Source organism: Manihot esculenta, chromosome 9 (genome assembly GCF_001659605.2).
Source record: "Manihot esculenta cultivar AM560-2 chromosome 9, M.esculenta_v8, whole genome shotgun sequence".
In the NCBI taxonomy this organism is placed as follows: domain Eukaryota; kingdom Viridiplantae; phylum Streptophyta; class Magnoliopsida; order Malpighiales; family Euphorbiaceae; genus Manihot; species Manihot esculenta.
The window spans coordinates 35,148,428-35,174,432 of record NC_035169.2 but is presented as its reverse complement, the minus strand read 5'-3'; the positions used below and the strand labels follow the sequence as shown (position 1 = coordinate 35,174,432).

The 26,005-nt window shown below is 32.1% G+C and overlaps 5 protein-coding genes and 1 pseudogene across 5 annotated transcripts; 3 read left to right on the top strand and 3 right to left on the bottom strand.

The window, feature by feature from the left end:
* Positions 1 to 1,471: 1,471 nt before the first annotated feature.
* On the bottom strand, positions 1,472 to 5,198 carry LOC110623691 (probable serine/threonine-protein kinase WNK9). The gene is made up of 7 exons (XM_021768706.2): positions 4,778 to 5,198; positions 4,636 to 4,673; positions 4,211 to 4,438; positions 3,880 to 4,100; positions 3,592 to 3,749; positions 3,060 to 3,498; positions 1,472 to 2,954 (listed from the first exon to the last, which is right to left on the bottom strand). Exons 1-7 carry the CDS (start codon positions 4,850 to 4,852, stop codon positions 1,948 to 1,950), a joined length of 2,166 nt encoding a protein of 721 aa, XP_021624398.1. The 5' UTR covers positions 4,853 to 5,198; the 3' UTR covers positions 1,472 to 1,947.
* Positions 5,199 to 11,186: 5,988 nt separating this feature from the next.
* LOC110623331 lies at positions 11,187 to 11,586 on the top strand. Its single transcript, XM_021768246.2, has one exon. The coding sequence runs from the start codon at positions 11,209 to 11,211 to the stop codon at positions 11,584 to 11,586; it is 378 nt and encodes a 125-aa protein (XP_021623938.1). The 5' UTR covers positions 11,187 to 11,208.
* A 330-nt stretch (positions 11,587 to 11,916) lies between these two features.
* Positions 11,917 to 14,602, top strand: LOC110623330. Its single transcript, XM_021768245.1, has 3 exons — positions 11,917 to 12,007; positions 13,394 to 13,642; positions 13,761 to 14,602. Exons 1-3 carry the CDS (start codon positions 11,917 to 11,919, stop codon positions 14,600 to 14,602), a joined length of 1,182 nt encoding a protein of 393 aa, XP_021623937.1.
* Positions 14,603 to 15,446: 844 nt separating this feature from the next.
* On the bottom strand, positions 15,447 to 19,005 carry LOC110622588. The gene is made up of 9 exons (XM_021767148.2): positions 18,846 to 19,005; positions 18,602 to 18,753; positions 18,419 to 18,525; positions 18,267 to 18,332; positions 18,068 to 18,150; positions 17,429 to 17,475; positions 16,458 to 16,536; positions 16,258 to 16,339; positions 15,447 to 15,717 (listed from the first exon to the last, which is right to left on the bottom strand). Exons 1-9 carry the CDS (start codon positions 18,882 to 18,884, stop codon positions 15,695 to 15,697), a joined length of 678 nt encoding a protein of 225 aa, XP_021622840.1. The 5' UTR covers positions 18,885 to 19,005; the 3' UTR covers positions 15,447 to 15,694.
* Positions 19,006 to 19,797: 792 nt separating this feature from the next.
* On the top strand, positions 19,798 to 21,163 carry LOC110622587 (DNA damage-repair/toleration protein DRT102). Its single transcript, XM_021767147.2, has one exon. The coding sequence runs from the start codon at positions 19,927 to 19,929 to the stop codon at positions 20,896 to 20,898; it is 972 nt and encodes a 323-aa protein (XP_021622839.1). The 5' UTR covers positions 19,798 to 19,926; the 3' UTR covers positions 20,899 to 21,163.
* A 1,518-nt stretch (positions 21,164 to 22,681) lies between these two features.
* On the bottom strand, positions 22,682 to 25,352 carry LOC110622591 (annotated as a pseudogene).
* Positions 25,353 to 26,005: the final 653 nt, after the last annotated feature.

Sequence of the window (26,005 nt, the reverse complement as noted above, 5' to 3'; positions counted from 1 at the left end):
AAAGTAGTTGCTGCAGGGGAACATGCTTATCTAGATTTACATTAAATCATAAATCACCATTATAGCAAAGAGAAGATCACCTTTCTAAGATTCATGTCTTCCACTGTTTGTACCTCTGCTTTGGCTGTAGTCACAAAAATGATAAAACAAAAAAGAAAAAAGAAAAAGAAAGAAGCAAAACTTCCCATTCCTCATCATCATCACATCATTGGTATGAGAAAGCAAAAGCATAATTCATTTTATATAAACAAAAAAATTTTAAATAATTCATTCAGAATTATAATTAAAAAATAAATTTTTCGTTCCAAAAGAATTACCATCTCTCTCTCTAAACCAACCCCTCATCCACCCACTCAATAGCCATTTAAGTGGATTCTATATCACATATTAGAAGGCATTAGCTTAATAGTAATGCTTATCTCTTGGGACTCAACTGGCCTCCATAGTCACCTATTCAATCATGAAGCAAGAAGCATGCTTGTGTTATGGTGAATCTTTTGTTTCTTGTTGTTTTCTTATTGTTTGTTTATTAGCAGCTTATCCAGAATTCCCCAAGATATTATTGATCAATGGGGGCTGCAAATTGGCTTGCATCATGGTTTCTTGTTAGACTAAATTGTCAAGGATGTGGATATACTTCTTTTTGTTGTATGACTTCATGATTTTGGCTTATGATAAAATTATTTTTCATTCACAATTTTAACAAAAATCTAGGAAAATGCAAGGCTAAGAGGATATATTTATTTATTTATTTATTTATTATAAATATTTTGCAATTGAAGCTCATCAAAGCATACAAGTGTCTTCATGTAGATTGACCATTATTATCAACAATAATAATGATGGGGGTGGGGTTTTGAGCATGCAATTGCATACCAGTACTTCAAAGAGTACAAGCTTTGTACCAACAATTTTGTAAGGTTAGGGTTTGGTTCATTACTCTTCCTTTTTTTTAAGCCTACATCAAAGTCAGCCTAGTTGAGCTCATTTTGCTGACCACCATTATTAAAGGAACCATTCTGCTTATGTGGGCAACCCATCTATTGGCTATATCAGCTGAGCTGGCATATTTACTATAATTCTTTTGTGGTCCATATGCATTTACTGCTCACTACTTTTTTGAAAAAAAATTATATCACAAAATGATTGTATTCATGGTATTAATATAAGATTATTTAAATGATATAACATTTTTTTTTTTAGAAATATAGTTGCAAAAATGTGTGGGCTCCACCAGAAGCATGGCTTAGCAGAAGTCCTCAAGTGTAAACCTCTTATTGGCCAGCTATAGCTTGCATTACCAAATCATTCACTTCATTTGAATCTTCTGCTAATGCTACTCTGCTTTAAGACAATTAAACATGCAAAATGGAAATAGACATTTAAAAAAAAATTACACTCCAAAATCATTTCAAAAAATTTTAAATATAAAAGAAAGGCATATAGTACTCTGGCCTTGACAGATGTAAGGTGAACGGAATGTGCACATGGGACTTTAATTCAGCTTGATCCATTACACCTGGAACCCAGCAAGTTCCAATGATTGAGAGCTAATAATAACCAGCCTTCTTGGTAGTTCAAAAGCCAGTAGGTAGCATACACAGATTACTCAACCAATTCATTGTATCTAAAGATCTTACATGATCTCAACTCATCTTTCTTCTACATCTCTAACAGCATCTTGTTGCTCTATTTTACTATTTTTGTGGGAAAATGGATAATATACATGGAATCACATCTCCATTTGAGATTCTACATGACTTTGCATCTCTCATCATAATTACTTAATGCCCATATCACCACAAGTGAGTTCATGATCATGGGCTGGCTTGTAGGGCATTAGCACATTGATGGTGGATTGGTTAACAGTTGTAATAAAGCCTCTGTTGTAAGGACTTACAAAAGAATGAAAAAAAAAAATTAAAAAAAAAAAGTCTCTTACACATATTATACATCAACAGCATCAACTGGGAGGGATGTTGTCCTGTGAAGTGAGTGAGGAAGCAATGAGCTGTTGTAGAAACTCTTGGCAGGGACCATGTCACCTGTTCTTGAGGATTCCTTGATTGCCCTGCAATTTCTGGCCCTCTTATTCAGATCAGTGTGCAAAGTGGGACCATACAACTTCTCATGGCCTAATGATTTGAAGAGATTCCCATTGCTAGTTTCTTGAAATGAATTTGTTACTGCAGGTGAAAAAATCCCATTACCTTGTTTGCATTCTATATTGCTAGAAGAAGATTTTGATACGATTGTTAATTGTTGATCTCTAAGTTTCCCCAACTCGATTTGGTACTTTGCTTTAAGCCATCTTAACTCTTGCTGGACTTTGTTCTCGTTACTGTCTGAGAGGTCACTGCACAAGGAAAGCGAACCAAAACTTAAGTGTAGAGGTCCTGCACCAGATTGAAAGTCATTTTCCATCTTTACATTATTCTCATCCTTGGTTGAGATTGATTGATCAGTTCTTTCATATTCTTCATCTGAATGGCTTCTTCCAGAGCCCACTGGAGTAAGTTCACGGCTTTCATGTTGACCCCAAATTTCCTGATACTGCAAGGAGTCAGAATGGCTCAGTAGGTTTGGAGCATTTTCTGACAGATGATGCTCAGGTTCATCAGCCTGGAATGTTATCTCTTCGAATCGGCCATGCATGGAAGCACATCCATTTCTACAACATGGATTATTTGATAGAAAGTCTACAAGTGAACCATTAGAAGTACGATTGGAAGCACAATTATGACAGAAGGTTTGATTTGCAAAGCGAGGCGTTTCCTCTATGCCTGGCCCTGGCCTCCATTCTGGAACCAATGAAGCAATTTCCCCATCAATCATATCTGCAATTTTGGTCACATCTTGATCAGTAATATCTAGTTCCGCAACCATTTCAGTGGCCACACTCAACGCAGTGTCTGTTTCAATGTCGAAAGGGAAATATATGTTTCGAATGCGCCCTGCGAGGAGATAATAAAGTACCAGGTTGAACATTCACTATGGAAGACAAGAAGGTTACAAATGTACAGAAATGATTAGAGAAAAAAGAAAAGAAGTTTGCTAACCATCTCTATCTGTAATCCGGAGCCTTAAAAAGATTCCACCATCATCTTGCCTCTTCCCTTTTATACTTATGTCAACATTTGCAGAATGTTCTTCATCATGATACTTGAAAAGTTCAATACCACTATGTTCAAATTCAACAGGATGATATTCTAATTCATCCTGAGCTTCATAGCTATAGCCATTTGAGTATCCACCACTGTAGGGATAAGTATTTTCATGAAATTCAAGGTAAGGTTGCCTTATGAGAGTACTCATGCCATCGAATTCTGACCCATAGTCTACAGGTTTAAAATTGGATTCACAGTCATCAATTTGGAGAAATGGATCATTCAACAACTCTCTAGCTGAAAGCCTAAGTGATACAGTTGCCAAGCATTTCTCCACGAATTGTCTTACTTCTGGATCCTTCACTTTATACAAAGCATCAGGTTTTCTGCCCTAAAATGATAAAGTAGGTGATCAAATCTATCATTTCCGAGCGAGCAAGAGCAAGAGCATAAAGAGAGAAGGAGAGAGAGAGGGGGATCTTACAGAGATAACTTTCTTATATATTTGAGCTGGATGAGTGCATTCACTATATGGATATTCAAAAGTGACCATTTCCAAAATGCACATCCCAAAAGAATAAATATCCACCAGCTCATTATATGCCTCTTCATACACTTCTGGGGCCATAAACTCTGGTGTCCCTGAAGAGGCCCAGAGAAGAAGAAAAAAAAAACACTATATAAACATTACTTGAGAAAAAAATTGATTTCATTCAGCTCTAGTTATAGGGATGGATAAAGGGATTTCATAGAACTTGTCAATTGAGCATACCAACACAGTGAGCAGCATGTGATTTTCGAAGAATAGCAGCAAGGCCAAGATCTCCAATCTTCACTTCCCCTTGATTGCCATTGACAAAGATGTTGTCACATTTTAGATCTCTATGGATCACAGGGGGGTCATGGCTATGGAGATAAAGAAGTCCTCTCAAGATCTGCCTACACCAATGCTTCACTGCTCTAATGTTAACTCTCCTGTGCTTTAGCCGGTACCTAAAAAAGGCCAAAAAAGCAAGAGAACCCACTTAAAATGATAAATAATAGAAGAGATAGGAAATCAAAAACAAGGGATTTGGAATCATTAGATTTTTGGCAATTCTTACTGTCTCAAAGTCCCAGAAGTGAACATTTCAGTCACAAAGTTGATGTTCCTGTTTGCAGTATCAACCCAAGAAGTATAAAATTTCATTATGTTTTTATGCTTCAATGTCTTGAGGAGATGAATCTCACAGTAAAGCCTTTCAAGATCTTCAGGGCTTTGCAGGAAATCATAGAGCTTGACCTGGTTCCAAGCAACTTCAATCCCTTCATACTCATCAAATGCTCTATAACTGCATCAATCCAACATCCGATAACTTGCAAATCAATATCTTAACCATTAGATAAAACTCACATAAAGATCCAAAAATGCCCAAGTTTTGCAAAGATATCAAAAACCAACAAAGAAAAAGGGGAAAGCAAAAGAAGAAGGAAGAATATGAAATGACATTCAAGCAGCTAAATGAAAGGGAATAATTTGGATGCATACACTGTCTTTGAAGCTCCTCTGCCAAGAATTTCATTGTACTGCAGAAAAGAAAAAAATGATACTCCATAATCAAACCCAAAACTCAAGAAAAGAGAAGCAGAGAGAGAGAGAGAGAGAGAGAGGCCAAGTTTCCACTACATACTCTGCCATATCTTCCAGTTGGATCAACTTCAACAAACTCAGAGTAATCTGGCTGAAGATGTGAGAGACCATTCATTCTTCAAAGCTTTCTCTATGAATATTGAGTGGCAGTTTTCCCTCTTTATTGCAAATTTAGGATCCCCTTTTAGTTTTTCTCTCCTGTGTATGAGTCAGAGTAAGAAATGCAATCAAAAGATGATTTCTTTGTCACAAAAATATTACTTTTCCATGGCTTTTTCAGGAAAGGGAGAGGAGAAATAATCAATAATTTCCATGAGAGAGAAAGAGAGAAGAGAAAAAAGAGTTACAGGACAGAGTTTTGCATTTGTTTGCCACATTTTAAGAGAGGATACTTACAGAGCCACCCACCCCATGAGAGAACAACATGACAAATTCAAGAGAAAGAGAGAGAGAGATTAAGATTTAGATTGAAAGAGAGGTGGGCCATTTTCTCTCTTCTTCTGTGAAAAGCCTTGCCTGCATAATTTTTTTTTTTTTCGTAAAAAGAGGAAGAAAAAAAAAATAATTCACAAAATGGAACCCACTTGAGCTTGATTCTCAAATGTAATGTGGATCATATTTACAATATATTAATAAAATAACTAATTTTTTTATAAAAAAAATAGCTTTCTTCCTCATTTTAAATTTCACAATTTTGCTTTAGATTATCATGAAAATTTAAAAAAAAATTATAATATAATAATTGCAAATTTTAAAGCACAAATAAACTATAAAATATACCTACTTAAAACATAAAGAAATATCAATATTATATATTATAAAAAAAATTCAGATTCTTTAATAAAATGCTATATTATTTTTGGGATTAAAAAAATCCATTTTTTTTTTAATTTTAATTTCCTTGAGGAAATAGTTTGATGTTAGGTAAAAACAGAAGAATCAATTTGGTGTGATAGAGAAGTTTTTTTAATATTTCTTTCAAAGGATTTGTGAATTATACATACTAAAAATTAATCCAATAGAAAATTAAATACCCTTCAATTTTTATTATTTAATGTGTTTTTAACTAAATTAAAAATAAAATATTAAAAATATTTACAAAAATGTTAAGCCATACCATAATAACAATAAAAGAAAATTAGTTTTTTATTGAATTTTTCAGTTTTTAGCTTAAAGGCATATATAGTAGGCTTTTTTTTCCTTTTATTATTATTTTCATTTCAAACTTTGAATTTTAGAATTATTGTCTCTTGAATTACTCGGTAAATATTTTTTTTATATGCATTTACAGACTTACTATACTTATAAGTATATCTGAGTAAATCTGACAGGTTTCAATTTTACTCCATCAATTTTTATTTAAAAAAAATATATTTTATATTATAATATATTTTTTAATATTAGACAAAGAATTACATTAAATACTAAGAAGCCTCACCTATAAAATATTTAATTAGTGAAATTAAAGCACAATTGAATGTGAAATAAATATTTTTTTTCTCAAACCTAATTTTACTTAATTTAAATCCAAGTGTGGTTATGATTATGGTGACTTGAAACTGAAATTAATTGTAAGAGAAGTTACAAGTTTCAACATTAATGTATTTTTAATATCACATTAATTTTTAAGTTTTAAATATTTTGCAAAATTGCTTTTTCAATAATTTTTTTTACATTTAAAATATTCAAAAAAATAATTAATTAAAATATTTTTGTGATAAAACAGAAAATTATTACTTTATCTTTTTTAAAGAAATTGAAAATCTTATCAATAAGATTCCACATTTTATACATAAATATTATTAACATGAGTTTTCTTAATATTCATAAATTATTTTTTATAAAAATAAAAAATGTGAAATTTTCAAAAGAATGAATGTGAGAGTAAATTTATTTAATTAATAATACCATTTAAATTAATTAATTAGATTAATTTTAATTAATAAGATTTTATCGGTAATTTAAATTAAATTGAATTAGTATAAATGAAATTTTTAAAAAATTAAATTAAATTAAAAAAATTAAATTAAATTAAAACTTTTAATTAATTACATTCCATTCGATTATTTTATTTTAAATTAAATACCATAATAAATAATTATGACAATGGTGTCCCCATATCTCCATGAATAGTTTGGCAAGCAATATGAAGATGTGCATGAAATTTTGTTGGGTTTGGGTGATGAAGTACTACGGAATATGCTGAAATTGATGAAAGAATAAGACAAAAATAGATGTTCCTATAGAGCCAGCAATATGAACTAACACAGCCCACCACCCACGTAACCAGTTTGGAGGTTAGGGCACACTCATCACTCCACACACTTGACCTTCACATGCACCTGCCCACCCCTCACCTCCTCTCATCTACGCATCTTTTGCTGCCGTTTCGTCTCAATTTTTTTTACCAAAATTATATTAAGGGACCGCAAAATGAAGGAAAACCGTTACGACAATATTAAAAAAAAAAAAAAAAAAAAAACTTTACTACATATACTTTGGCTATAACAATTTTATTTTACCACAATATCAATTCAAAATTTAATTTTGATATTTATGATCGTCGCGCTTTTTACGCATGAAACAAAATTGAATTTTAAAGAAAAATGTAATTTTAAAATTTATTAGATCATTTTTAAATAGACCGATCTAACACCGTAAATTTTATTTCAGATATATGGAGCAGACCGAATCAATCATAAGTACGGATCCAATAAAAAATAATTCAATCCGGTGATATGACGTGAGGAAAAATTATTGATCCGATTACTTCACAGCCCTATCCGTATACACGCCGAATGAATTAAATAACCGTCTAGCGTGGAAAGGGATCTAACGTTTTTATGTGTTCATGTCTATGTGATAAAAGACATGCGACATTGTAGTAGAAAAATAATTAAATGTCACTAATAGACAATAGGAAAAGAGATAAAAAGGAAAAAACGTTTTCTATAACCAAACTTATACAGCAGAAAAATAATTAGACATTATTAGCAGATAAAATGAAAAAGAATAAAAAGGAAGAAACACCTCCTTCCATAATCAAATTTATACACTTACTGTACATTTTATTTTTTTAGATTTCAGAATATTTATTTTAATATAACTTTAGCACGTGTTTGGACATTTTTATTTCACTATTGTTCTTCTTTTTACATGAAAATCTCTACTTTTTGATCTTTCAGAAAAATCAAATATATTCTTAACAAATCTTATTATTATTTTAAATAAATTAATTTACAATAATAAACTGATTTTCCTTCCATGATGGGCAATGCGTAACAGGAACAAAGGTATCGATTATTTGATTTTCCTAGTTTGACTTCTTTTATTATTATTATTATTTAAAATAACATGCCCATATAAATTTTCCTCGTTTGACTGTTGGATTCTGTAGTCGCTTAAATTAAGATCAAAGTATGCAAAAATCATAAACTCCAAAACCCAATTCCTTGATTAATTCTGCCAAAAAAAAAACTTTGATTAATTAAAATTTGTTCTTTTAATAATACTATTTATTTCCTGAAGACTAGGCCTATAAGTAAGATGCAGCAAACCTAAAAGAAAACAAAATATACCATAGACCCCTGTGATTAAAAGAATTTTATTTAAAAGCAAACAATCGTAGGGATTTATTAATAATTAATGATGTGTGAGATATAAATTTAAACTTCCAAGTATCTGACATGTGCCTTGATTAACATCATCTAATTATTTATTTCATTTTTAATCTTTTTTCTTTTTATTTATTTTAATCAGTATAAATCTAAAAATGCAATCTTTTTTGTTATTGATTGGGACTTTATTTTCGTATAATAGATAAAAATAAAAATAAAAATAAAAATGCTTTGATTATTAATAATTGAGTTATGTTTTTTTTTAATTTAAAATTTGAGAAATTTAATTTTTTTTGTATTACTATTTTAAGAACATCAAGTGTAGGGTCTGAATTCTTGATGTGAAATTTGTTTTTATTGGTTTTAAGTTTTATTTAGAATTGAGATTAAGAAGGCTAATAAATCATTTAAAATGTGATTTAAAAAATAATTTAATTATTTGAAATTTTATAATTAAAACATGGGTTAATAATATTAATAATAATAATAATTAATATATTAAAAATATATTTCATAATCTTAAAAATAATTTGAATTTTGCCGAATGGTGAAGATAAAAGAAAATAAAAAAATAATGTTACTAAATTCTAAAAATAAAATAATTTATTGGACATGTGGATTGTTTCGGAGTTGGGGCTGGCCTCGGCATGGACGCATAGGTAAGAGAGGAGGGATCCTATGCATCGGTGTACGGTGCGCCTAACCGTTTAGGAGTTGGGTCTCTTTCGCCCTCCCAAGTTACCGAACAAACAATTATTCCCATTTAGATTTTTTTTTAAGGTACTCATTCAATCTTATAAAAATCAATTTATTTTTATTACATTCTGAATATTAGATTTTTTTAAATTAAAATTTATTTATTAATTTATCCTCAATATATATATATATTAAAAAACTATTTTACAGTTGAGAAAGTGACTCAAATTTGATTTAATATATATTTTGTTTTCTAAATACAACTTAAAATAATTCAGATAGCTCGAATTCAAGTTCATTCACTCCGATTCATTTGCTATCTCTACATAGCTTAATCACTGAGCTCTGAATTTGAATCAGACCCAAAATCCTCGAAAGTATTCAAATGGGTTGAGCTTGGGCTATTAAAAAGACTCTGCTAGCAAGCCTAACTTGATGCAATATATATATATATATATATATATATATATATATATATATATATTAATACTAGTAATAAAATCACTGTGAAGCAAAATATACTTGTAAGAGAATGAAAATAATAAATCCATAAATGAAGATCTAATAAAAATGGAATTTAATTGTTTTTATAATTTCATAATTAAATTTTAAATATTGTTATATCAATTAATAAATTACATGTCATTTTAGATTGATTGAGTTCAAATTCAACTGGTAAAATGGCTAAACATTTATATTTAAAAAATATTTTTTAATAAGTAATATTATCAAATTATTACTTAAAATAAATCATGAATGGTTATAAATTTACTTAATAAGAAATATAATTTATTTAAAAAAAATTTAAACACCATATTATTAAAACTCGCTTTTCTCTTAATCGAGTGAATTTTGGCACGAAATTACTATTAACATGCACAATTTAACGTATACTTATTATATTTGTAATTATGAGATTACCAATTTATTATTCGATAATATCTCTTACCAAACAATCGATTATACTGTTGTCGAATTATTAAAAAATTCTATATTTATCGATATTTTTTTATAATATAAAAAATAGAAGGATCATATAAGTAAAATCTAAGCAATTCATACTTTTTAAAATACTGATTTCAGCGTCGGACCACCTCACATTCTCTCTTTTTAGATTCTAATTAATTACAATTAATTACCGTACAATTTTATTCCGGTTACATCATCAATCTAATCTCAGTAATATTAATAAAATAATTTATTTTTTATTGTTAAATCCTAATATATATATTAATAAATTTATATATAGAAATTTTAATAATATATTCAAAGTGCGATTTTTTTTTTTGAAAAAGAAGTCATTTTAATTTTTCTATTGATAAAAAAATATTTTTATTGATTAAAGAATGTGAAAAATAATTTTTTAAAAACTATTTTTCAGAAAACAAACAGAGCCTTAATATTAAAATATTTCATATTTACTATTAAATTTCATTTGTTTCATAAAATGTCTTTTACAAACATATTTTTTTATATTTTTTAATGTTTGAGTAAAAAAAAAAATAATTAATAAAAAATATTTTTCTAATTAAAAGAAAAATTAAGTAATTTAAAAAAATTAATTGTTTTGAAAGATTAATTATTTGTATGTTTTAAAAATCTTATTAAAATTTTTATGCATAAATTTATTAATATATTTAATTTTTTAAATTAAAATTAAATAATAAAAAATAAGTTATTTTGTTACAAAATACTTTACATAGACTTTTGCAATGGAAAATTTTAATCATTCAAGGACTTTTTTTTTATTTTTATAAAAAAGCATCTGTTTACTGATTTGTGCACAGGTTAAATTCCGTTTTTATACCCTCATTGTTAAATTTTGCGACTGAAATTTATATCCATCGCTAAAATCATGTAGCGTTGATTGAATTATTAAAAATTATAAACTAATTTGTGCATTCTAACAAAATACAAGGACTCAAAATAAAAATTAAATTAATTGGAGATTAAGAAGCCACTTAGCTAGAAATTGTCCAAGGATTCATAACTAAGGTTCATCTCTAATATCTAGAAGTAGCTAGAATAAAGCCTCATCAACCATTTGAGTGGTAACCCTTAAACATGGGACCATGCAAAATGCTTAATTACATGCACGTAATCAATAACGTAGACCAACACCAAAGAGCAGAACAAGAAGCTAATCACAGATTAAACAATGGCTTTGGCAGTGGTGAATGGACCAACGGTGACGGAATTTGTAGAAGATAAGCAAGCATTTGAAACGTCCGTGAAAGAATGCTTTGAAATGCTCGACACTAATGGCGATGGAGAAATTTCACGTGATGAGCTTTGTGCAGGAATTTGCAAGTTCATGACTCAGACAAAACAAGAGATGGGTAATCTTTGCGATTCCATTTTTGAAAGATTTGATGAGAATAAAAATGGGAGTATTGATCCTAAAGAGTTTAGGTCATTGATGGAGGAGATTATGTTCGCCATGGCTCGTGGGATTGGTAACTCTCCTGTCCTTATGGTTCTTGATCCTGAAAGCTTGCTCATGAAGGCTGTCCAGCATGAATATGCCAAGAAATGAACCCAGTAAAATAGCTAATAATTTTATTTTAATAGTTGATATATATATGATGGATTTTACTATAAATCTTATTACAATTAATGATGAGAATGTAATGATTGGCTTTTAAAAAGGAAAAGAAGAAAAGCACCAAACTTTTCTTTGTGGTGTTTTATCAAACAATAAAGAATTGTTTAGAATATATAGCACATACCATAAAGATATATAGAGATGGATTGAGAAAATTAAAGGAGAACATAAAAGAAAAGAAGGAAACATCTACTGCAAAATTAAATTAATAATGAAGCATCCACTTTCACTCTCAAAATTTATTAAAAAGTATTTAAAAAGATGAAATTTGGATTTACTTACTTTATTGGAGCACCTGAGGAACATTATTCTCAATTCTTGGATGCAAACATGGGAATTGTTGGAAATAATAGTTTTTTAATATTAAACCAACAAGTTAATTCAATGATTTCTGAATTATTTCCAGAGCTTAAGGCCAAATATACTAAAAAAAAAAATTGTGTACAAATAGATTTTAGATAGATGTTGATAACTTATAAAATTTATATCTTTTCAAATTATATACATGCACTTTATTCAAAATGATTGGTAAATAGGTATTGAAATAGATGTAGAAAATATTCAAAACTTCAATATTTAGAATTAAGGACGAGTCTATATATATATATAGTCCGACCACTATAGTGGTTGAGATTAAAATGCTCAAACTCTATCTTCTGAGACAATCATATGAAATTTTTAAATACACATATTGGCAGTCTTGATGTAGTGTGTATCCGAAATATTCTTTATTTAGCCGATTCAGCATTAAATAAGTAAACTATTTATCATTAATAAGCCAATCGAAAAGTACACTTTAACATTGATATAGCGATCCACCCAACTCTGCTTCTACCCTCATTTACTTTCCATAACTTTACACTCATCCACGACGTGGATTGCCATCCCGTAAGCCCTTAAAACCTCAGAATTATGAGATATATAAATATTTGCTCATTGTTCATGCTCATGCATTTTTCACACAATTGAAGACAAAAGTTCACACTTAACATTGAAGTGATTTAGATGTATCATGTGTATGAGTTGTTTATGTAGAATACTAAGCTCATTTATGCTCAAACACTTATTGGCTAATTAATTATATATGGATAATTCAATGGAGAAGTAGTTAGAAAAGAAAAAGAAAAAGGCACCACTTATGATGATGATGAAACTAAAGAAGCAAACACTGTTGCTCCACTTCATAAACTATAAGAATCCATCATTTATAAGAAAAGAAAGCATCAGACTTTTAGACTCAAGGAATAAACAATTGAAAGCTGGAAAGAGTGTATGCTCTTAATTTCTTATCTTTAAAATAGGAGTGAATTACTATCAAGTTATTACTTTTTTTTTATAAAATTTATTAGCTCTTCACTATTTTAAAATCACTCAAAAATTGAGACTTGCTGCTGCTGAATCCAAACCCACTGATGGGTTGAAGTGAAGTGAAGTGAAGTGAAGAGAGGGCAGGGCAAAGTGGTTGGACTAACCATTTTCTGATGGCCCCATCCTCATTTACCCTTTTGAGATGGCAAAAGGGAAAAGAAGGAATATAAAAAGGAAATGACCTTTTCAAAGCATTAAAAGAAAAAGGAAAAATATAAAATAAATTGGCATGACAGACTGAGAGTGCAACCCAGCTCATTTCTTTTAGATAACAAATAGATTTAAAAAGCCCTTTCAAAGGCGCAAATCAAGGAAAGCCAACTCCAATAATAAACTACCACTGAATTACTGAATCATTGCTATCATGCAGCCCCTGCTTCTTTCATCATTCTTTTTGCTATTTGCATATATACCATTATATCTCCTAGTCAGTCTTCCATCTCATCACAATCCATCTTCCCCACCAAGCTACAAAATCCAAGCAAACCCATCAACCCAATTCAACAATACGAGCTTCCCCCAAAGTTCATAGCTGAATGGTTTGTCCAAGGGCACAAGATTGAACATCATGATCCCAGCATGTTTCAGCCACCCCAACACACTCTCAAGTGGTTCTCAAGTGCCTCAAAGTCTCATTACATGCATATATCAAACTCAACTCTGCAACTCTCCAACCTATCTCACACTCACTTGGTCAAAAACTCTCTTTTCTCATTCCCTAACTATTTATGCTGCAGATTCTTTCTCCATCACCATCTCTCTTCACCCATCAACCTTCTCCTTCTTTAGAAACAGGCCAGGCTCCAAATCCATATACTTGACCCACCACCATTACCAAAGAATCAAGCTTTACTGGGACTTCACTCGAGCTGAGTTCATTCACAACTCAGCTGAGCCGGAGTCATGTTTCTACATTGCCATTGCCTGCAATGCGAAAGTAGAATTCTTTCTTGGTGATCTTTACGCGGATTTGACTCGGCGATCTGGGTTGGTCATGACTCGGCAACTAGCTGATCATCAGCCGATTCTGTTGTCTCGGAGGGAGCATGTGTTTGGACGTAAGAGTTACGTATCAAGAGCTAAGTTCTTGGGGTCCAAACATGAATTTAGAATAGAATGCAGTGGAGGGACGCTTATGCTAAAAGTTGACGGCCAAATAAGCCTCGTCATAAAGAGATTGACATGGAAATTCAGAGGAAATGAAAGAATTTTCGTCGGTGGCATGGAAGTCGAATTCTTCTGGGACGTTTTCAACTGGGTCGGCAATAATAACAATGGCGGTGGCGCTGCTAGCAACAGTAATGGTCACGGTGTGTTTGTCTTCCAAGTTGGTGATGGCGGAGTGTGGCCGGAGATGGTAGGACCAGAAAAAAGGTTGATAAGGAAGAGTTTGTCATCGGTAGGGCACACATTGACGCCAGCAGCGATGTCTCTTTCGCCGTCGCCGTCGTGCTCTAGCGTGTTGCAATGGGCAGAGGAGAGTAGTGACTGTGGGAGAAGTTCATGTTCTTCATCTACCAGATCATGCGGAAGCAACGGTGGATTCTCTTTGTTGTTGTATGCTTGGAAGAAGGAATAAAGAAGCATGTGAGAGTTTCTATGTGAATTTTGCATTAATATGTGATTATTGGTTAATATTATTTTATTAATGTTTGAATTTAAACTTGATTTTTCTTATCATATTTTTTCCCTTCTTTTCCTTGATTTTAAGTGGTTGTTGGTTAATTAATTTGATAATATTATATGAACTTGGACCATTTATTTATTTTTTTTATTGTTCTTCAAATTATTTTTTTTGCATGAATAATTTTCAGAAATTAGAAACCATAAAAGAAGAACAAAAGAAATGTTGCTTAAAATTAATTTCTAAATGCAGACACCATTTTTTATTACTATTTCTGGAATTAATAAATTACAATAATCCAATTTAATTAATTTATTTAACCTTTAAATCAAAATTCAAATTAATGTCTGATTATATGAGTCATGAAATGAATATTCAAATATTGAATCTCAATGTCATAGTCCAATATTGCTGAGGTGAGAGCTTGGTAAGCTGTGGGCAGCCTCTCATTTTAAGCCCGTTTGGAAGTATGAGATCTACTTAGGTAACATGTTCTTCACGTGATTTATATCCCGACTTTATCTTGTAAATCTATGGAGTGGTAGCTTGGGCTCACAGTGTAGCGACAAGAAGTTTGATGTACATTCATCTCTATCGTCTCGATCAAGAAATCTAATTGAAATTGCGATGATATTAACTTGTTCTCCAGCTTTATCACTAACATTCTGTTTGAAAAAAGAAAGAATGATTTTTTAATCTTAATAATTTTTAAAAGTTTAGGAGGAAGAGAATGTTGTTTAAGGTACTAGAATGATTTCAAGAGAAATCTTCTCAATCCATTAATTTATGAGTTTAGATTGCTAAGAAAAGAGAAGAAAAAAAGAAAAAAGAAGAGAGAATGCTAGTGAGCAAACACAAGCAATCATCATTTTTCAAGCAGAACACTCTAGAGAGAGGAGCCTTCACATTGCTGCTGCAGCTAGAAACAAAGAAATCTAGTAAACATGCGGGCATCATCATTATCAACCCCTACGCTACGATGCTCAAATATAATCTCCACATATGGCACAATCCTGCTTTCTTCTAGGCTCCATGCCTGCTTAGCTTTTAGCTTTGTTTCTGTTTCTCATCTTTGAAAAAAAAAAAAAGAAAAGTAAAAATCCTATTAGACCAGTTTTGCCTTTTTCTGTAAAGCATTAGACTTTCTGCGCATAGCATGGATAACTCTGCTTCTCATTAAACCAACTTTCCACCGCATTTGCTATATGTTCCTTCCATCATTACAACAGTATGCTTCTGTCCCTTATAATCATTTAGCAACCCAATGCATATTTATAATGCGTGTGAAAAAGAACCTGCAAAATCCCTGATTTATAATTGCAGGCTCTCTCACCAGCAAAATCATTTGCCTGTAGTGTATACTGTCATATTTTATTCCATAACACAAGCATCAAAACATCTTTGTGTCATCAACAAAAGATGCAAATTTTCTTTTTTTAATCTTGTTGTTTTCATGCATCCATAAATATAAAATTGCTTTCAGCTGCTGCAACTGCAACTGCAACTTTTGTGTATTTATATTTAGACATAGTTTACATTGGCAGTTGTAATAAATAATGGTAATGGCATTTAAACTTTATAGCATCTATAGATTTCTTAGATTCAATCACCTGGTTTCTCATAGCTAGGGGTAAAAATTTGGCCAATTGCTTCAAGTGCTGAAACATTCCAGCTTTCAGCATGCCTAACAACCTGTCAAATTAAAAGTTGCTACTGTTCTTAAATATTGGGCTATAGATATGAAATCGACCTCTGGAAAGACAAAAGTGCAAAGAAGAATAAGAAAGAAGAGAGTCCTTGTTTATCTCACTTTAAACTCATCATTTATTTCATAAATTGTGTTTCCATCAATTGAAATCAGAGGCCTCCAAGGAAATTTAAGGTAGGTTCTGCAAATAAATAAAATAACTCAGAATAATAAATAGGAGAACTAATGGTGCCTAATCTGAATTTTTTTTTTAAATGAAAATAAAAGAAGAACTTCCATTGACAATGAAAAAAACAATTGTTCAGTATGCATAGGCCACAGGTAATCAAAAATTGGCCAAGTAGTCAATTTAAAGCGAGTAAAAAGATTTATATTCTCTATCTCATATATACTTCACCCAAACAAGACCTTTAACTTGAGAAATGAGTGAGCAGAGTAGCATATTCAAATTCCTTAATGCCCGACAGACAGATGTGAACAAGTGTACGCATGCAAAACATATGTGCAAGGTAGAGTCCAGCATATACTCTGCAGTTATTAATTTAAAAGCATGAATCCAAATCTCAATGAAGGCACACTGGACATTTCTGGCAGTATTATTTCGGGCAACTGAAAAAATTCAAGCAGCAACGATCTTCTACATCCTCTTTGGCACTCTTTTTTTTTATTTATATTTTTTCCTTTTAGTTCTTTTTGAGCATCTTCCAAATTCCACTCATTTCAAGAAGTGTGTCAAAGAAAACATAAAGTCCAAACAACAATCGGATCTGTTTATGGCTATATGCAGGAGTATCAATAGGGCCAGACTTTTAGAGAGAAAAGGGCTTTTTGTGGTAACTCAGAAAAAAGCTTAGTACAGCACTTATTAGACATATGCATAATCTGTAAACATCGAGTGATGCCACTATTTTCTCTCTTTTCTTTTCTTTTCTTCTGCATTTGTGTAAGCTTTTATCAGTCAATTGATATAGAAAACAAAAGCTTCAAATCTTCAATAGATCTCCCCCTTACCCAGTCCCTTCTAAGTTCATCATGCATTGAATATACAAAAGGGAGTTAACCAGGTTAGGCACCTTAGTTTCCATTTTGCCTGCACAAATTTTGTTTCAGAATTGACACCCTGCACGTAAAGAATCATTAGCACAAGGATAACACAAATCAACAAAAATAATTATTTTCTTATCTCCACATCAGCAAGTATATTCTAAACTTAATGAGCTCACAACATTCAATAGGTGTAAAAAGATAATAAAAGATTCTGAAGCTATTCAAAATTATAATTTAATCCTTCGTCAAATAAATCTACATTACTTTGACACACCCCATGATTCCTAGACCATAAGTTACCTGAGGAAGGACACTTCATTCTTATAAATGAGGCATGAACTGATCATTTTCAGTCAAAGAGTTTCCTGATATTCTTTTCTTAGATTATGAGGGTATTAGATATAAGCCCAGTGATACAGAAAACACCAATTCCATCCAGTTCCTGTCTATTTCATTCTTCACACCAGTTCCCCTGTAGCCATTTGGGACATAGCTGAGATGAAGATTTTAACTTTATACTGACTGGATCACGTACAACATACAAATATCTAAGTGATAGGCCCAAAGTTACCATCTACACTATTATGTGTCTCATATTAAGAGAATTTGCACTGATACCCAACTGGTTTATGTTAATTAAAACTAAAATTCAGCTTAATGGTTACCTTCTCAATATCTTGCAGCCTAATTGATGGGGAGTCGAAGAAAGGAACTAGCAGTTTCAAGTTGCGGGCATATAACTCAGTACCTAAAGTTCCAAATACAATAAAATCAAACTCACATGTATATTAGAGACAAATTACTGAAGCACAGAAGCACTTTATCAAACACAATGCTCAATATAAATTGAATGATTTTTCTTACCTCGAAATCTGATAGTAGGATCTTCAAAGAGACAATCTTCAGCATAAATTGCAGAAGTGAAAATCCCTACCAACCAAACAAGGATCAGAAAAGCATTAATTCACATAGGCAAAAGTAAACTCACAGGAAATATTAGGTGCATTTTAGATCACCTGTAACAAAATAAGCATTCTCATAATCTGCCATGAGGATCATTACAACATCATCAATACCCGAAACAGATATCTCATCTCTTTCTTCACAGCTCACTCTATCCAAACTACAAAATCCACAAATGACTATAACTAGAACATACGTCCACACAGAGCCATTGAGGAGGGAAATGAAGAAGTTACCTGTCTTTGCTAGAGAAGGAGAATAACCTGAGAAGCTCCGTGACTCCACTTACGGCGAATTTCAAAACTCCTGGGGTTTTAGCTTTAGTTTCAACTCTGCTCCATTTTTCATTTCCAGGTGTCCCTGAGCAGCACCGGATTCCATGAATTCTCTGCAAAAATAAACAGTGAAGAAAGAACTTCGAGGCAGAGAGAGAGCTTAAAAATTGAACCTTTGGAAAGAGAAAGAAAGATAGAAGAGCACCTTTAAAGTCAAGGTTGGATTGGGTGATATTCCCGCCATATTCCGGAGGCCGTTAACGGTTAATCGGCGACGGAATTTCAGTATTCTCGTTTCTTATCCTCCTTACTGTTTATTCTTGCAATCAATTTGTTTCTCTCTCTCTTTTTTTTCCAGTTATAATTAATTTCACAATAACACATCATGGTGAAAATTAAGAACTCAACTGAAATTTTCACTCAATTTGCAGACTAGATAAAACAATTTTTAAATATATTGTTTTTATTTTAATATTGGAACATCTTAAAAATCCTTGAGTCTCATTAGATACATGCTCAATTAGCAGATTATGCAAATATGGAATAATTAATGATTTAATATTTTGAGGGAATTAAAAGGACTAATACCATAATAAGAAAATTAATTAAATTTGTAAATAAAAAGAATTATAAGATATGACTATTAAAAATTTAATTTTATATGAGAATGAATTATAATTATTTTTATATAATTAATTAATTTATACAAATTATCTCATAATTACATAATTTAATGATTATCAAATTTATAAGTCTAACTTGCATTAAATTTAAAAATAAAAATATATACATTTAATTTAAAAAAAACTATAATAATTTATTTAAAATATCTATTAATATTAAATGATTTAAACGTTAATAAAAATATATTTAAAAATAAAGATTAACAATTTTCTAAAATTCTCAAAATTACAAACAAATTGAAATAAAAAAATTTAAAACGACAATTAGTATAAAATAAAGATGTTAATAAAAAAAATCATTTTACCTTATTAGAAAAAAAAAAAAAAGAAGGTAATTTTGCCTAAAAATAATTGAAGGGATGCGATTTCACGAGTCACAGTCCTAACGTTTTAACCATAAGTGTCCAATCAAGGTGTGATTAGTTGTTATCTGTTGGCAGAAGCAAAAACGACAGTAAGTATAATTTTCTACTAGTATGAATGTGGAGCGTTATCCGTCTCCTTTCACTTAAACTTCTAGTCGTTTCACTACATTGCCTTGTGTAATTTTTCCATTCTCTCTACTCGTCACTCCCACTTCCGATCGCTGCACCGCCTGCCCAGATGGCCGAATTCGCCGCCGCCGCCTCTACTCCCCGTCCTCTCAAAATCATAACCGGAGCGGATTCCTTTGGCTGCAACCTCAAAGACGCTCTAGTCTCGCACCTCCGCTCTCTCAACATAGATGTTGAAGATCTCGGTAATTCCTCCTACTACTCAATCGCCGCCGAGGTTGGACGTCGTGTCTCTGCTGCCAACTCCGCATCTCCATCTTCTCCTTCCCCTCAAATCCGAGGCCTTGTCGCCTGTGGAACTGGCGTCGGTGTCTCCATCTTTGCCAACAAATTCCCCGGCGTCTTCGCCTCCACTTGTCTTTCAACAGCTGAAGCTATCAATACCCGCTCCATTAACAACTGTAATGTGCTAGCTGTCTCTGGCATGTCCACATCTCCGGAATCTGCCATAGAAATCCTCGATGCTTGGCTCAATACCCCTTTCAAAGCTCCATGTCCTGCTTCTAATTTCGGTCCCTGGAGCGAAGAAATATCTTCATTCTTTGACAATTCCCTTGAGGAAATGCCGAAAATCGGAAAAGAAACAGCCAATGAAAGTAAGGAAGAAACCTTAACCCCATGTTCTCTATGTTGCTTAGTGAAGAACCGGAAGTTAGATCCGATTGATATCATCCCAGGAGGTTCGATGAAGATAGTAAGAGAGAGCCCTACCTCAGCTATAGTGAGCTTCAAGGCTGGGAGTGTGGAGCCGGCACATCACCATACATTTGGGCATGATCTGGTGGTGATGAAGGGGAGCAAGAGGGTATGGAATTTGAGCAAGAAAACAAAGTATGATCTAGGTGTTGGAGATTATCTGTTTACTCCGGCTGGGGATGTGCACAGAGTGAAGTATTTTGAGGATACAGAGTTTTTCATCAAGTGGGAGGGTCAGTGGGATATTTTCTTTGATGAGGATCTCGAGGTTGCAAAGAGTGCCATTGAGAAAGAAGCAGAGGATGGATTTGAGTGGATAAAGTAAGGTGTGGAGGTGAAATGAGCTTCGTCTGTATAAATGCCCGGTATGTGTTTGTTGTTTTGTAACTCTTGGTGTCTGAGACAGTCAATAATACTTTCATTGTCATAATAGAGTCAGGTATGTCGAGGACGTGCCATTTGGTGTTAGGTCCTGAATTTGAGCCTGAATAAACTGATTATGGTATTGTTCTAGTTTTATTGCATTACATATCTTGCTACTTTCTTCTTTGTTTCACTGTAATGGAAATGTGTTAAATTTTGGCTTCCAACCTCTGTCCCACTCCCTGGTGTGTTTACTTTGGCCTTTGGCCGTAAAATATACAATGTATAAAACTTTATGCAAGTTGAGATTGATAATAAAGGTTTTGATTATAAGACACTACTTAAGCCTTTAGGCCTTGATCTAATTTGACGAGGCTAGCTTGTGAAATCAAAAGGTTTCCAAGTTCAGTTAATACCATTTTCAGCTTAATCACATTTATATTTTAGCTTTTGAAATCATGATTATAATCAATTTTGAACTAAGAGACTACATGTTTTGACATCTAAGGTCCCTATCTTCAACACAGCCAGTCTAATAAATGCTCATGTTAATATGATTAATGAAAACTCAAAACTCATACCTGACAGCTCAAGATACCACTTCAGTACCGCTGCCCTGAGCTAAAGCTCATTGTTGTGGCAGCATATTTTTAATAAGCCAATCTGATAAATTTTATTTGCTTGATGTGTAAAATGCTCTGCGTCTTATTTATTCTATTATGATGAAAGAAAGCACACAGCCAACATCTGGCTCACAAGTGCTGGCAAATATCTCTACAGCCAACATATCTCTTGGGCTATAATAAAGCATCGATTAGTGAGGGAATTCGAGAAATAGATTATTTATTTTATATAAATAATTCAATTAAAATTTTATACAATCTTAAATAAATTTTATTTTTTCAAAAGTAATTTTTTAATTGAAAAAAAAAACAATTTTAAATAAGGAAATAAACAAAAAAGAAATCAATTGATTTCTTGCAAAATTTTTTATTAAAAAAGGAAATAAATAAATGCATCAATTGCCTCATAAACTGAAATTTAAACTTTTATATTGATTATATAAATTCATTTGATTACATGACTAAGTAAACTTCTATATATCATACAAGACTCGGCTCATCAGTAACAGGACAAGACACTGTGTTTTCTGGAGATTCGGCGGCAGCAAGCTTCTTCCTTAATGCTACTAACTCTTCACCAGCATCACATATATAAGCTGAAGCCTGTCTACCAGACAAAGTTGCTCCTTCCATGCTGTCTATGTAATCCTGTTCAACATAAAACCACAGATTCATTATAACAAAACACCCAAGTGTTGTGGATAACAGGAATCCTATTTCTTGCAGATTATCCAAGGTTTCATGGTCTGTAAACTTGTACATTCACAATGTACTGGTTGAAACATGTTCTTGTTTTTGCTGGAAGAGCCTTGTAAGAGTTCCCAAAAATTTTGGTAACAAAAATGCAACAGTTCTGGAAGAGTTAAGAGTTACCTGTTTCGAATAAGAGCCAGCGAGGAAGAAATTCTTCAAAGGTGTCTTTTGATCTGGTCTAAAAGGATCTTCGTCAGGTCCTTCGCTGTTGTTCATATAGGACCTAGGATGTAGCATCTAAGAGAAGTAACATGAACAACCATTTACTTTTGACATGGCAAGTCCTGTGACATATGTTTCCCCATCAGCAGATCTATCATACATTATCTGTCTGCATCCCCACCTTAAAATGAAACCTGCTAAAAAAAATCAACAAATTCAATAGGAACATTTCAAAAGACAACACAATAAAAATGAATCATAATCCAAAATCTACCAACTTTTTAACTGAAATCCTAGCCTTGATAAGTGTACCTGCCTCCTTTATCTTCAATATACTTTCTAATAGGACCACTCAAGCAAACATCTGGAGAACCCTTGAGCATGCGTAGTAGGGAAGCCTCTGTCTTGGTGGCAAACAATGAGAATATAGTGAGCATACAACGAGCACTGATTTTATCACAGGCAATAAACCCAAGGGTGTACCCCCTTTAGACAAAAGCCAATCAGAGAAGCTGATCTGGACGAAGAAAATGCAGTCTCAAGTAAATAGCAATTGCAAAGAAATAACTAATCAAAACTTGAATAGAACAAATATATCATTGCTTACGCTATCTAAATTTCTTATGTCCTTCATTGCTCCATCTGGACTAACAAGCGCCTTCACAACTGGACTTAAGGCAAGAGCCACAGCATTTCTTGCTTCATCATATGTCTGCGCTTGAACAGCATTCAGGAGTAAATGTGCAAGAGAATTGACATGGAGCAAGGAATTAGGCACTAGCTGAAACCCTATAATTAGAAGACAAATAAAACTCTCGAAGTTTTATCTTCCGCACTTTCACCTATCCCTATTGATGCAAAGTTGGATGCCAAAACTATGATTTATAGGCTGCAGTTCGTTATGTGAGCATATCAGTGAAAATCAGAAAGCAGCAGCAGAGGCATGGGTGATGGCTACTTTCTAAAACTAAGGCTATTAATTAGTCTTACTGGTTTGGTTGAATAATTCTTAAATGACAGACACCATCAATCCCAACCAATTTGATGTCATGCTAAGAAATGGACATACAGATAAAATCGTAATGGACCTCGTACTGGTAAAGATTACCTTAAGCTGATTTGTAGACAAAAACGGACGAATCCCATGTAATGGAGCTCCAATTGGAAACCGAAAATCAAGCTCTGCAATCCAACTCAAACTTATCAAGGGATATAATGATACCAAACACAAGGCTGACTATGACAACAAGAATGACTATGAGAACAAGAATGTTTTGACCAATTAAGAGCCAGGTAAATCTGTAAAGGTTATATTGAAAAATTAAATATAACTATTGGGAATTAATATCTGATCACAAAAGGTTCAGCATTAAACCTTACCACCAATTTCACCCCCCTTGTTTACAAATGTGTGAGTATGATCCTTCACAAGTAGATTCTTATCTGCACCCACCTACGTTCAAACAGAGATTTGAGAAAGACTATTAGAGACCATAGAAATTGTAGTACTTCAAGAAATTATAGTGAGGCAATAACACAGCTGAATCCTGATTCAGCACACCAATCATCTATAGAAAGAACCACCTTCAGCTTTGGTCCTCTATAATGTTCGGGTTCTGATGGAAACAACCCCTTTGGAGCTGGCAAGTACACCATTTAATGCATGTTGAGAAGGAAGAACAATTCAAAAACTAGGACACTTGCTAAATGACTAGAAAACATAAAAAGTCCTATTGAACTTCTCATATCAAATTCAAAAATAAGAGAGGATCTAAAAGGGTCAAAGAGATGTTCAGGAATCATATGAACTAAATGTGATTAATGATATAGTTTTTCCAAGGCAAAGATAAAAAAGCTAACTTATTAAGCACATTCCACTGAAGATTCAGGAAGTAAATTATTGATATCCCAAAAGCTCTTTAGTTGTTCATCTCTAGCAAAACCCTCAAATTCACCGCAATTAACTATCTCAACAATTAATAATATCTTAAAACTGCAGTATCCCACTCCAAGAACAAAAATCAGAAACTCCCAAAAATCAGGCAAAGCAAAAGAAAGAACTCGATTAAAGCAAATACTAAAGATGAGCGAATTACCATTAACACTCATATCAGACACCTTTGTCTCCAAAGAGTCCAGAGAAGAACGAACAAACTACAACTTTGAAGTGCTCACCACCTGAGCTATAGACCATCGACCTCCAGAGAGCAAGGACCCAGGAGTCTTGCTTCTTGTTCCAGTAACAGAATTTGCCGGAAAAAGAATGTAAGAAGCCATTAGTTTAAAACTACAATCAATGAAAGTCTCTCCGCCTCTGCGTGTATTAGTCAATTAGTACACTGAATTGAAGAAAGTAGAAAACAAGAAAATCGAACCCCTCATCTCTGCCTTTTATCAATAAAGTTTAAATTTTTAGCATACCAACTTCGGCAAAAAGTTAGGCACATAACCGACAAAAGACTCGAGGAGAAATAAGAATGGGGCCATCTTGAGAAATCGAGCACAAGAGATGCTTAGAGTATGATAAACTTGTCTGTTAATCAAGACAGGTTATTCAAGTATTCTTAAAGATCCATGTGGTGATGTATTTTTGGAGGTTATTGCGGTTGGCAAAGAGTTCTGCTTTGATGAGTTGGGTGGCTCTGCCATTAACAACGATAATGGACCTAAGAGAGATCCTTTGTTTATTATTATCAAATGTCAACCATTTGAGCTTTGATGTGGTTTGATGAAAATGGGGTGTTATCATTTCAATGTTGTGTTTAACAGAAAATGCGGCTTATCTTTCCCCTTTCATGAACCTTTTGCTTGGCAGCTTCCCATTCTTTGAAATTTATTTCCTAGGCAACCAGCCTAAGATCATTATCCACTGCATGCATACAATTAGAAATCAACAAGCTAGCCCAGCCACATGCCCAACTATGATTTGATAGAGCTCCATGCTATGTTTGGTAACTTAAGGGGAGGGAAGGGGACAATATTTTTATTTTTCTTTCTTTAATAATGCAAGAAAAAATAATATTTATTTTTTGAAAAAAAAATTTATATTTTTTCAATGCAAAATTTTTAGCTCTTTTATTATTTTTCCTCTAATTTAAAGAGAAAATAAATAAAAATTATTTTTCATTCTTTATTTTTCTCTCCTTTACTAAATAAGATAAAGCGAAAATCTCCTCTTATTTTTTATTATTTATTTTCTTTTCTCTCTCATTTTACTCGTGTCAAAGAAGGTGTAAGACCAATTGATCCCTAAGAAAAATGAGTAAAATTTATTATTTAATTTTTAAATTATAGAAAAATTAATTAATTAATTTTTCAAATATTTTTAAAATTTTAAAAAATTTATTAATTAGTCATTTTATTAATATTAATTATTAAAAATTTTATTATTTAATTTTTATAATTTAAAAAAATTATTAATTGATTTCTTAATTTTATAAAATTTTGTTAATAAATTTATTTATATTATTAATATTAAATTAATAAAAAATTAATTAATATATATTTTAAAAGGTGAATGATATTTTTAAA

What these genes read in the sequence shown, in the direction of transcription:
- LOC110623330 (XM_021768245.1), top strand. Translation starts at nt 11,917, where the DNA reads ATGAAATTTGGATTTACTTACTTTATTGGAGCACCTGAGGAACATTAT. An exon ending in GGGAATTGTTGGAAATAATA is followed by an intron (nt 12,008 to 13,393) that starts GTTTTTTAATAT and finishes GCTATCATGCAG; the next exon opens with CCCCTGCTTCTTTCATCATT. An exon ending in CACTCTCAAGTGGTTCTCAA is followed by an intron (nt 13,643 to 13,760) that starts GTGCCTCAAAGT and finishes TTTATGCTGCAG; the next exon opens with ATTCTTTCTCCATCACCATC.
- LOC110622587 (XM_021767147.2), top strand. Translation starts at nt 19,927, where the DNA reads ATGGCCGAATTCGCCGCCGCCGCCTCTACTCCCCGTCCTCTCAAAATC.
- LOC110623331 (XM_021768246.2), top strand. Translation starts at nt 11,209, where the DNA reads ATGGCTTTGGCAGTGGTGAATGGACCAACGGTGACGGAATTTGTAGAA.
- LOC110622588 (XM_021767148.2), bottom strand. Translation starts at nt 18,884, where the DNA reads ATGGCGGGAATATCACCCAATCCAACCTTGACTTTAAAG. An exon ending in TCCTACTATCAGATTTCGAG is followed by an intron (nt 18,151 to 18,266) that starts GTAAGAAAAATC and finishes TTGGAACTTTAG; the next exon opens with GTACTGAGTTATATGCCCGC. An exon ending in CAGGCAAAATGGAAACTAAG is followed by an intron (nt 16,537 to 17,428) that starts GTGCCTAACCTG and finishes ATTTATTTGCAG; the next exon opens with AACCTACCTTAAATTTCCTT.
- LOC110623691 (XM_021768706.2), bottom strand. Translation starts at nt 4,852, where the DNA reads ATGAATGGTCTCTCACATCTTCAGCCAGATTACTCTGAGTTTGTTGAA. An exon ending in ACTTCTGGGACTTTGAGACA is followed by an intron (nt 4,101 to 4,210) that starts GTAAGAATTGCC and finishes GGCCTTTTTTAG; the next exon opens with GTACCGGCTAAAGCACAGGA. An exon ending in ACATGCTGCTCACTGTGTTG is followed by an intron (nt 3,750 to 3,879) that starts GTATGCTCAATT and finishes GGGCCTCTTCAG; the next exon opens with GGACACCAGAGTTTATGGCC.